Below are 12,702 nucleotides of genomic sequence, written 5' to 3' on the forward strand. Positions count from 1 at the left end.
ATTAAATGCCACAGTGTTGGGCCGCTGTGGAGTTTTTCCCGCCACAGGGATGTTAAATGTAATTATATTGTCACTATTACCAAGCGGTCCAGCTATATTCACCTCTTGGACCTGATCCTGTGCTCCACTTAGGACAAAATCAAGAATTGCCTCCCCTCTTGTGGGTTCCAGGACTAGCTGCTCCAAGAAGCAGTCATTTAAAGAAATGTCAAGAAACTATCTCAACATCCCTTCCTGAGGTGATTTGTACCCAGTCAATATGGGGATAGTTGAAATCCCCCATTATTGAGTTTTTTATTTTAATAGCCTCTCTAATCTCCCTGAGCATTTCAGAGTCACTAGCACCGTCCTGGTCAGGTGGTCTGTAATATAGCCTACTGCTATATTCTTATTTTTCTAGTATGGAATTACTATCCATAGAGGTTCTACAGTACAATTTAGTTCATTGAAGATTTTTACTTCATTTGATTCTATGCTTTCTTTCACATACAGTGCCACTGCCCCACCAGCACGACCTGTTCTGTCCTTCCGATATATTTTCTACTCTGGTATTACTGTGTCCCATTGATTATCCTCATTCCACCAGGTTTCTGTGATGCCTATTATATCAACATCCTCATTTAATACTAGGCACTCTAGTTCACTCATCTTATTATTTAGACTTCTAGCATTGGTATATAAGCATTTTAAAAAACTTGCCATTTTTTGGCTGTCCCCTATTGCCTGATGTAATTGAATGGGACTTTTTTCATTTTCTCATCAGATCCTCCCTGTATTTTATCATTTTCCATCCTCTCCGCCTTATTAGGACATAGGGAATCTCCATTTATAGATCCTCCCCTAAGGCAGTGGTTCTCAAAGCTGGTCCGCCGCTTGTTCAGGGAAAGCCTCTGGAGGGCCAGACCGGTTTGTTTACCTGCCACGTCCATAGGTTCGGCCGATCGCAGCTCCCACTGGCCGCGGTTTGCTGCTCCAGCGGCACGGGCCAAGGGACATGCTGGCCGCCCTTCCCGCAGCCCCCATTGGCCTGGAGCAGCGAACTGCGACCAGTGGGAGCTGCGATTGACCAAACCTGCGGACGGGACAGGTAAACAAACCTGTCCGGCTCACCAGGGGCTTTCCCTGAACAAGTGGCGGACTGGCTTTGAGAACCACGGCCCTAAGGGCCGTCCGAACCACATGTTCCTCCGCACCTGTTGGCTTTCCCCCAGCCCTTAGTTTATTCAGTGGTAGTTCCAGACCAGACTATAAGCAAGTACTAGAAAACCCAAAAGCTCCTCTTTCACAAAATGTACCCCATTTTGCACAGCCCAGAGGTTCAGGTGGTTTGAAGAAGGTTAAATTAAACAGCCAAATTTCTGGGTATTTATCTGAAGCAACCTCACCCCCCCAACTCCAATTTTTGATGTTCATCATGACCAATTAAAGATGGCCTGTATTAAAAAAAAAATAGATGCCTATATGGCTATGATTTCCATTAGCTGCCTTGACTGTGCCAGTTTTAACTGTCACCTTTTATGAAAGATTGAAAGTAGTTTCTCTAATAACTCGTGAAAGTTAAAAACCCAGCTAGGTTGTATTGTAGGTAAAGCCTGACTGAAAGCCACATCCATAACTGCTGCTAGAGTAGGTGTCCATAGCAACAACCAACCCATCCCCCAAAACCAGCATGGGTCCAGAGCTGACTAGAAAGTATCTCTCTTCTCTCACACTTTGAGAAGTGAAGAAGTTTCTGTGGATTTAAATGGCCAAACCCATCATCCCCCAGATCAGTATAGAAGAAGATCAAATATTTCCTGCTCAAGCTGCTCATACTTCTCATAGAAAAGATAATAATTGAGGACAAAGTTGAGGCCTGAAATTTGGAAGGCCCATCACTGAGAAGCCAATGCATATGACTCATGCATAGCAATGAGGAGGATCCTGTGTTGTGGCCTGGAAAAATCAAGGCAGGAGGGGAGGACTATGGTTTGTTCATATGAATTTGTATTGTCTTCTTATATTGGTGAGACTGTGTACAGATAACGATCCTTCTGTAGGAGCTGTTAAGGATGTAATATGATTTAGATATAAATAGCTTAAATAAAGGGAGTGGTGGACATTATTCACTTTATATGATCAGTTTAAGCTACAGTACGCCCTGTCCAGTCTATACTATACAATTAACACCACCTGTCTAGCTAGCCTCAGCCAATCAATATGACAATTTTAAGGCCACTTTGTAATTTACATTGCTTTATAGCATAGTAAAGTCCTTTTCACTGGCACACTCCAGTACAATAATATTTTATACTTTTATGACCCCTTTTGCCCAAAGATCTCAAAGCACTTTACCAACAATTAAGCAACAAAACACCCCTGTGCATTCAATATGTATCACTGTACCAATTTTGAAGCTCAAGGGTCTGTTCCTCATCTCCTTTGTAAAGAAATTTTGCACTACACCAAAAGCACAAGTTGACCATAGAGCTGCACGGCATTCACTGAGAACTATGGGTGCTGGAGTGGTGTAGTGACCTTACAAAGGGTCAAGGAACAGGTGCTGCTTTACGTCCACCTCTACGTCCTCCAGCTCAAAGGCGAGTCATGTTCCTCTCAGGGATACCTGAGGATTGAGCTTTGAGAATCTGAAGACACAGAAAAATTAAGGGTTTGTGGCCTGATTTTCAGAGGTGCAGGGCACCTAAATTCCTATTGAGCCCAGCAGGTGCTCAGCCCCTTTGCAGATCAGGACACCAATTTAGATGCTTAAATATTGATTTAGGCAGCTAAGTTTGGCAATGAATGGCCAATGAAAGCATCAGCACAGAACCAGGAATAAAAACCCCAAGTTCAAAGTCAGAGTCACCTGCTTTAACCACTGGAAATATGTCAATTAAACATCTCAATTATGAGAATCTTATTGGGATATGCAGTACTGGGAGATATTTTTTAAAAGTCTTTTCATAAATGGGATTGGGGCCAGCTCCTCAGCCAACCCAATAATTGGCTGGACTGACTTGCATGGCCTTCTGATTCTTCTCCCTAAGGTGCCTTCTCTCTCTCTTTCCTGAAAATCCTACCTCAAAAGCAGTTACCTTCAGGAACTATTCTTCACTTGTTCCCCCTCGTCCGTCCCCCCCCCCCCAAAAAAATCTTTCCACACCCTCCTTTACTGAACTGTTTGCCACATGCTTCACTGTGTCTTTATTGGTTTGGTCTCTCCTGTGAACTGCCTGAGGCAAAAAGCATGTCTCATTCTATTGAAGGTTTTACAAAGTGCCATATACATTTCTGGCACTACATAAATGAGGATTGATAACATTCATAGAACGTTGCAATTAAAACTCTATCTAGCTTTTGCACCATAAAAACCTGTATCAGTCTTGCTCCACTAGCTCTCAACCTAAAATCAATAGCGCTCAGAGGATGGAAGTCAGACCCCCCACAGGCTGCTGTGAACAGGAATCAGTAAGCCAATGGCCACCATATTGCTAAACATGAGGGCGATTCTGGGAAAGAGGTAGAGTTCTGTGATGATGTGGGGGTGGGAGGAAATGTCCTGGTGTGATACAAGACCATGGAAAAGGTTGAGAACGACTGGTCTAGGTAGTTTAAGGTCAAAGGTCCACCATCTTGAAGGAGAAAAAAAAAAGAATGTGGGAGAAAGCGCAGCAGCTTGAGAGTGTTGTCAATGGTAAGTATTTTCAACCAACAAGAGTGCATTTGTCGGTGGAGCAAAGAAAGAAGTTAAAGATAAGGGAGGGGAGGAGATGAAAGAGAATAAAGAGGCAAGGGCAGGAGGATATGGGTTTGAGAGGCTGAAGATGAATAGGCCTCACTTTCACAGAATAGGGTGGAGGAGAGGGTGGACTTGGAGGTCCGAGATGGGAAGGAAAGGAAGGAATTTATACCTAAGAGCCAGTCTTTAAGAAGTGCTCAGCTCTCACGCAGGGGCCAAAATAAGTCGCCAGGTTTTCAGTAGAGATCAACTTGTGTTCTGAGCTCTTAAAATATTTCCTATTAAGTATCACAATGGGAGCTGCAGGACACTGGGGGCTTTTTAAAAATCTGATCCTTATCGAAATGCCTAGATGGGAGCTCAACCTTTTTGGGGGGGAATCTCTCCCCAACTGAAAGTGCTGAGCACTTTAAAAATGGTTGTGAGTAAGAGGAGCAGGTTTTATGCTTTAAATGCAGAACCCACGTACTGTTTCTTGTGTGTCCTGAAGAGGGGTTTTATTTTTTTGTGAATTCCACAGTTTTCTCTCTCTTCTAGAGCCTCTGGAGATGGGCACGGCCAGCTGATACGAGGGTTTGAGAACCAAAGAGACTACAGTTCCTTTGAGATCTGCTGCATGTGAGAAAGTGTGCCTGGGAATCTCAACAGCCCTGACCCTTCTCCAGTTTTCCCCTGGCATAACTCCATTTACTCCAGTTGATTCAGTCCTGATTCACACCAGCGTGAATGAGAGGAGACTTGATTCCAAGAGCCTGAACAAGCTAGAAACAAAAAACAATGGTAATGACTATTCTCCTGTGTCCAAACAGATTAACCGGAACTATAAACAAAAGCCAGATCAGGTTTTTCAGACCAGAAGCTGAAAAGAGCAGTTCTATTTTCTTTTATGGACCACGGTAAAGTAGATCTTAATATTTAACCATAACACAATAAAATGTAAAAACAGATTCATCTAGACCTATAGTCTGGGAGGAAGTTAGGTATCTGGGATTTTCAAGTCTCCTAAAAAACCCAAATAATTAAAAAAATAATAGGTTTTTAAAAGAGAATTAAAATGGGGGCACCTCAAAACCTGTTGGGCAGCTCTGATAAGCACCCCTGACTTAAGATAGTCCCCATGAGGTTTGGAGAAATATCTGAACGTCTCAGGGGAACAGGCTTGCTTGTGAGAGTTCTGACACGTCCTACTTCCGGTTATGGTGGAAATACTGTGAGAATAGACTTTCATGGAGAAATTCACTATTTGTGCTTCTACTACGGACTGGGATCTGGGTGTGGAGAGGCCACAAGGAAATGAAAATGAACAACAAGAAGAAGAAGAATACATAATGCTTCTGTAGGGCTTTTTCATCAAAGCAAAAAGATGGATGGATAATCATTATTATTCCCATTTTACAGAGGAGAAAACAGAGAAGTTAAGGCCCAGGACTCACAGGTATTTAGATGCCTAATTCCCATTGATTTCAGTAGGAGTTAGGGGCCTACATACATTTGAGGATCTGGTCCTAAAGTGACTTGCTTAAAGTAACATAGCACATCAGGACAGAACCCAGCAAATGATTCAGCACTCCTAGCTCAACGCCACATCTCTTCGAAAGCCCTGCTTCCAATGGCAGGGCATTTATCTGAATATTTTCAAAATTGCATGAAAAGGGGTTCAGCTTGAGTTAAAGCCAAGCTCTGGACAGAGGTTTCAGTCATCTCCTGTTTTATCTTAATTGATTTTACCTGGCTCTAGTGATACAACAGGTACATTCTGCTTTTAAAGGGAATAGGTCATTGAGACTGAAGCAGGAGACTGGTAACTCCGCTTTTGCTCTCTGGGCACAGAGCCCAATAGTGCCTAGAACTACATTAAGCTCAGTGGTTTCTGCCCATGAACCTTTCCTTTGGTTTCTAAATAGCAACCCTTGTATTTCAAATGAAACTCAGCTGAAATTGCTAAGTTTCACCCGGTTTCATGTTGAAATAGTTTTAGTGTGATGTGGCTAACTGTATCAATTCCCTCTCTAGCAGCTAGTCCACACAGAAGATAAGAGCCTACTACTGCTACTAATCCATGGCGTTACTGGTTTTGCTCAGGGGTAGAAGCCTGTGCTTTCAGAGCTATGGGTCCCAGATTCTGTCCACACTGATTGCCTATAGCGAGGTGGTGGTGGTGGTGAGGTGACACAGTAGCCACAGAACCAAAAAGCAGCCCAAGTTTATTCAACAGATTTGTGGAGTCTTATCACAACAAACTGAGGCCAAGTTTTGAATTTGTAATGAAACCTGAATCCACACTAGTTTTGCCTGGTTTGGTTTTCACTGGGAACATTTTGTTCCAGTTGCTTCACTAGACAAGTTCCCTTTCATTCATGCTAATGGACTAAAGCACTTTGTCACTCTGTTCCTAACTGAAAATACCTTTACCACTAATAAAGCAAAAAATCAGTCAGGATCTATTTAACACATTAGCAGTTTTCCTTCGTTTTTCTGTCATATTTCAACAACAGCTAGGGGGTCAAATTCATTCCTGCTGTAATTCTGATGGAGTTACACTGGGGGTGAATTTGGCCCACTATCTTTAACTTCATTAAAAAGGTCTCGATAATATATTTTACAGTTCTTAAACAGCTGGTGAATCTGAACACTAATCAAATACTTTGAAAAGAGCACTTGAGTGGGATGATACTAAAACAAGCATATATTGATATTTTACACCACCTCTTTCCGTTCTGCTGTGCTGCCAAGAAAGGCAATGTTGCTCATTTCTGCGTTAATAAATGAGTTCCAGAAAGATGCACTTTCTGCTATAGAATAGGAGCATATTTGTTTTATGAGCAAGACACACTCCATCCCATGCCCATATGCGTGATCTCCAATCTCTACACTGGCCTAATACCAGCCCAAAAGACTGTGAGCAGGATATCTGCACGCAGGGTGTTCTAACACAATAGATCTCCTCCATGGAGCACCTCATCTCCAAATTCTCTAATGCATAGTTTCCAGAATATTCTGTCCTACAGATCACCGGCAAAGGCCCTGGGAGCTACACTGACAAACTTTGCTCTGGCTCACAGGTTCTCAACCTTTCCCAGCCAGCGTCCCAACAAGTAGCTGGCATGTCCATCACAGTGCAACCAGATATAAACAAATAATGGCACAACTTCTCAGCTACCTCTATTTTTTAAGATCTCATGAACCAATATCTCGTAATCCTTTGCATCAGCTCCCACAGCACTCCTGACATCACTTGAGCTCCACTTAAACATCGTCTCTCCTGGCTGCTGGGAGTTACAGATCCAACTTCTCAATCTCACCTCTCTCTTCCAGTGCCATTCCCCACCTCCTCCACCTGAGCCTGGCTGCTGAGAATGGAAAACAACATGCTTCTCTTTCCTCCCCTACATTTGGTGTGTGTGTTTTCTCAGTAGCTCTCAGACACTTGTCTCTCCACTTCTCACTGTCCCTGAAACACATGTATCAGAAAGAACATTCTCTTGGTCACCACACCATTCAACTCCAAGACCTGGCAGTGTGAGCAGAAACCCAATCAGTGGCATGTGTAATTGTGCTGGTAAGGAATGTGCCTACACCAAAACCTGCTGGTAACCCAGCATGGTGGAGCAACCCACAGACTGAGAGCTGCAAGTCTAGCCAACACATTATTATTTAATACTCTAGCTAGATTCTTAAATTGGCACCCATTACTTTTGTATCTTTAGGTCTTCTATATAGGTGAAAAGGTGAAATGATTGTAAAGCTCAAAGCAAAGAGATCCTAAGAATTATGCAGCCAGAATCTTGTGTTCCCAGTGTCTGTGGGAGCTGTGCCATCACAGAGGTCATGCAGGTTGATGTGTGCAAAACCCAGGAGTTTTAGTTCAGACTTGAGTTTTGCTTTGAAATTTTAGGCTAACTCAAAGTGTAAATGTACCAATTTTTGCCTGGCTTCAGGTGGAAGCCATGCAAAACAACTGAGTTTTGCATTACTTATACCCAGCCCACGTCAATCCAAATTTCTGCAAACAGTTCATAAATCATGGCAAATATTACCTGAGTTATGGGTTGGTCACAAAACCTCAATGACCATTGGCCTGGCTGGGGACTCCCTCTGGAAGGGTAGCACAGCTTTATGTGCCGATTCTCAGGTCTACCACTTTTTTTTTTATGTTGGCTGCATTCAGGCAAATTAAGGAGCATGCTCAGCAGCTGTAAACTTGCATGCCCTCACTGACTTCAATGGAGCAATGCCAATTTACTCCCACTGGACACCTAGTCCTGAATCTTTGTGGCTGTTTATCTGTCCTTCTAATGAAGAGGTTATTCAAAATTTGGGAGATCCATAATGTGGATCTGAGAAGAGAATCTGACCATCAGTGTTTGCAGAAACTTTAGGACATGTTAACTTAAAAAAACGAAGTGGAAATGTTGCATGCCCTAGTTTATTGTTCCCCTTCCACCCTCACCTTGTAATGGAGCAAGTCCTATTGGAAATTTCTCTTCCGTAAGTGAGGGTAGAATTTCACCATGCAAGACATAACTGAACTTTAAGATCTATATTTTGGAAGAAGAGAGAGAAAGGGGAAAGGGCTAATTAAAACCAGCCATTATCTGTTTAGAAACTCAGGTCCTGATCATTCCAACTTTTTCAGGATTGGGCCTTTGACTTTTAAGTCTCAGAGATAATTTGATAAGGACTGCTAACACAAAGATGTAATTGTTATGTGCAGCAGCTGGATTAATACAATTAACCATAACAATTCAGGTAAAATAATCCTCAAACTAATAAGGATTTATGTTTATGTGGTACACTATACACTGGTCTACTGCATCAAGAATCTTTTCTTTGTTAAAGTGCCTAAATATGTATTTACTTGGTGGGAGATGGTATGTTCTATTGGTTGAATAACGCTCAGAATTAGTACAAACACGTATGAATACATCTACTTGAAATATGGTCCTTTGGGGAAAAACAACAGGCATAGAAAACATGTATAATACACTCCCCAACACAGGAATGTTACCATAGCCACATGTACTGTCTCTCTAAAAATGATTAAATAAAACAAGGCCAAATCCTGAGAGATGCTGAGTGCCCCCAACTCCTAGTGACTTCTACAGGAGTGGCCTGTGCTCAGGATTTGGGCTATATTTCTTAGCTGATTGCATGTATGTTCATGATCATAATAGACTTACCAGGGACCCCACCCTTTACTCCTGCCACTGTGTTTTTCATGCCATAACTGCATTAGACAAGGCTAGCCTGTCACTCACAACTTCAAATTTCCTCGTTTTAGCTGGCTTGTGTCACACCCTTCAGACTTTACAGACTTACTTGTTTTGCATTTCATAGTAACCCTTTAGTCCCAAGAGCCACAGGTGGTGTGTTCTATGGCAAAGGATTTGGGATGTGGCGGGGGGAACGAAAGGGTTTAAGTTACAGTCTTTTTTTAACTCATCACAGTGTGGAAGCTAAAAGAACAGCCAGTTCTTTTCTGACACTATTATAAACACATTGAATTAGAAGTTTATCATTATACTTTCACCCTCTTAAACCTGACTGGTTTTTTGGGGGGGATAACAACATAAGTAGTAAACATTTTTTTCAGTATTACTAACCATCATTTAATAGCAAACAGGTTAATAGGTAACATAATATACGTCTGGTGCACAGCAACCCTGTATTTTATTCAAGGTATTGGGAGTTTTGGGGAAGAATATGAAGGATTATATTATACTGCAAGTTTCCTTGGGAAAGTAAATTAGACATATAATTGCAGGAATATTTATAGTTAGTTTAGCTCATATATGGTGTAGGACATGCAGTTGGTTAGTCTTAAGTGTAGCATCATGCAGATTGCATTAATGTTGGCAAATGCACTTTATGTAGAAACAGACTTTATGCTTACAATTATCCCAGCCCAATATGGAGTGTCTCTGACTAGTAAAGAAGAGCTGATGCCTGCCATAATGAAGCCCAGCACTGTTATAGAGATGCCTAACACCAGCTGCAACAAAGCAACGAGCAGCGGGAAACGGCAGCAACAACAAGTGTGGGATTCCTCCTCCTGGCCCGTTTTGGGATCCCCCTTGGCTTTCTTCTTCATTGCTGGCTCCTGCTGCTTGGCTGGATCGGTGCTTTTCTCCCCTTCAGGTGCCTTCCCTGCCTGGTTCTGGTTATTAAGGGACGCGTTGTTCTGAGGTTTCTTCTCCTCTTTTCTCATGTTGATAAACTTTTTTTTTTCTGGCTGATGGGCGTGTTGAGGGGTTGTTTTTTTGTGTGTGTGTGCCCCCGAAGCTTCGCTTTGTGCTGGCTGAGTTGTTCCTGGTATTTGAATCAAGGAGGCTGAACAAATATGGAAAACATTTGGAGCAGATTGTCAGAGCTTCTAAATGCCACATATAGCCCGGAGAAGAGGGGGAATCAAGGGGGGTAGTGAACTCCCAACATGCAGAAGCAGATTGCCTGTGCTGGGGCTGGCTGTGCACATGAGAACTGTGCATATGTAATCAGAATCACCGCTTGTGTGAACTTAATTAATATGCAGGAAACCATTGTCTAGGTAGGGGCTGCCTGAGCACATGGGAGATTGATTTGATTTGTGCGTGTGAAATTAACAGGCACCAGTTGATCACCACACTGCAACTGTGTTATTAGCACGCAGAAGCTAACAGAATAAAATCAGTGGGGTGCTGTGCACACAGTATGCAAGTGCGTGATTTTTGCCTGCAAAAAAGTCTACTGCCTGTACGTCTGAGTGTATGTGCAGAGGGGGGGAGACTGTGTATCTAAACAGAGTGTGTCAGTGACATGAAGAAAATTCAAAGCCAGTTTCCTAGATTTCAAGCAATCCAGAATTTGCCATAACTTTAAAAGGCAAGGGGAGGTACCGAATATGTAACAAATAGGAACACTAGGGACTCATCTTAAAAAACATGTACTCCTTTTGCATGCATTATGGAAAGTAACAAGAACTGGTGACTATGTGCAGGTACCGATGAAGCATAAAGTATTTGTTCGTACCTTACCATTTACTAGGACCACGCTTCATCATTAATCAATCAAGGAAGAAGCATTGTATCATCCTATTACCCCATCACACTTTCCAATTTTGCTTATGGGTAGGATATACACAGAAGTGTACAGGTGAATGGTATTTTACACACACACACACACACACACACGCGGTCCTGCAATGGAATCTGTGCAGGTGGGCCCCTTGCAGAGCCTCACTTGTGGCTCCATTTGGACATGGGAGTCCGCCCATCCACAGATATTTCATAGCAGGATTGGGGCATGTAACATTAAAGGGATGCTTGAGGACCTTGTATGTAAATACAGGAGTAACGAGAGCTAAGTAATGAGCATTCTATTAAAAAACAAAAATCTATGTTTTTACCACTGAGAACAGAGTGCAATATTTCTCATATGGAAAGAAATCATACATCCATTTAAATGATACATAAATGCTCAAAAAAAGAGATACCAAACTGATATTAGAAGTATCAAACTATAAGGTCCTGATCCATAAAGCAAGCCTTTAAGTAGGAATTCAACTAACTTTGGGGGAATTACTCAAGTGCTTAACATTAAGCCTGTGCTTAAATACCTCACTAGACTGAGGCCTAAGAATGACATATTGGCCAAAATTCAGCCATCACTTGCGTCCTGTGCAACCTGGCCCCATGCCCGCAAAGCACTTAAGTGTGAAGCCGAGCAGTACTTGTGAAACCAGCAAACACAAGGAACCACATTCTGCTTCCAGTACACGGGTGAAAAGCCATTTAAATCATTGGCATAACTGATCAGAATTTGGGCCCAGCAGTTAGAGAAGAGAATGTTTTCTTAGAATGAATGATAAGAACAAATGGGGAATTTAGAGGAAGGGAGTCATCAGAAAGTGTGTGCGCGTGGGGAGGGGGAGGGGGGAAACTCACACAACCATCTTGGAAGGATACAAAGTCATGCTGGAGAGAATAACCAAAATGTTGAAGTACCCAAAGAGGATCTTACACATGCTGAGGTTGCATCAAGGAAGTCTTTCCCTTGAAATACTGGCAATATTTTCTGGGAAACTACACTATTTCCATCTCTTTATGGCATTTAACAACAATGAACTATGTCTGCTGTATTAATAAATTATGATGTCACCTTGTTTTATGGGTTAAGCAATATCCTCTTCAGATATTTATATTATAGGTGTACAAAAGAAAACTAGTCATGAAGTGATTTCAGACACTGTACATGCACATAACTCACAAGTGACATCAGTTCTTGTTACCTAAATGAAGGACTAGGAAATACTCTTAAAACAATAATAGTGAAAGAAAAAATGAAAGAAAAAATTGGGAAAGCTATCCCCAAATATTTGTCATCTATCAAACTGAGCTTTTATATCTTAGTGACAATATTTTATAATAAGCATGGCCTATTCCTTTTTAAAAAAATCATGAAAATACTTTTCACTTTGTCATGTTTTTCACCTGACACCTCAAAGTACTTTACAAAAGAGCGTAACTATATTTATGCCATTTTATTGATGGGAAAACTAAGGCACAGAGGGTTTAAGTAGCTTTCACAGGGTCAGACCTAGAGAGTCAGGGCAGAGCTGGGAATAGACTTCGGTTTCTTGATTCCCAGTTTCTGTCCAAGCTAGTGGGGGGGGGGGGGGGGAGGGGTGAGAGAATCAATATACAGTTAAATAATTTATTAAATTGAATTTAACAGACCACTAATCTATAAACACAAGGAAATATTCTTTTGGAGTTTTCTGAGTTCCAGTTCCTCAACTGTGAGCAATCTGTGCTTGGAGAAGGATTCGAGGAGGTGGGCAAAAGTGGAATAAAGCCACCTTTGCATGGTGAACTTGAGGGAGTAAGTTAGAACAGCTCAGAACTGCTCATATTTATGTTGGTCAGTAATGCACGTAAGGGTTTTTTCCAGAGTTAGGCATGGCCAGAGATGACAGAGTTGGCTAAACCAGGAATCCCCAGTTG

General features: G+C 42.0%; 1 protein-coding gene across 2 annotated transcripts in view; it reads right to left on the reverse strand.

The window, feature by feature from the left end:
- The window catches only part of SSPN (sarcospan), a 37,540-nt gene extending 27,074 nt beyond the window's left edge, over positions 1-10,466 (reverse strand). The window contains exons 1-2 of one of the 2 annotated variants that reach the window (XM_074937274.1): positions 9,615-9,633; positions 8,172-8,259 (exon numbers count right to left, since the gene is read on the reverse strand). Coding sequence is in view for 1 of the 2 variants with exons in the window: in XM_074937267.1 (XP_074793368.1) it covers positions 9,615-9,929 (315 nt within the window). In the remaining variant the exon portion in view is untranslated. Of the gene's footprint in view, positions 1-8,171; positions 8,260-9,614 lie in introns of both variants that reach the window. The other variant, XM_074937267.1, reaches the window with a different exon arrangement.
- Between the last annotated feature and the right edge of the window lie 2,236 nt (positions 10,467-12,702).

This window comes from Natator depressus, chromosome 1, assembly GCF_965152275.1.
Source record: "Natator depressus isolate rNatDep1 chromosome 1, rNatDep2.hap1, whole genome shotgun sequence".
Lineage (NCBI taxonomy): Eukaryota > Metazoa > Chordata > Testudines > Cheloniidae > Natator > Natator depressus.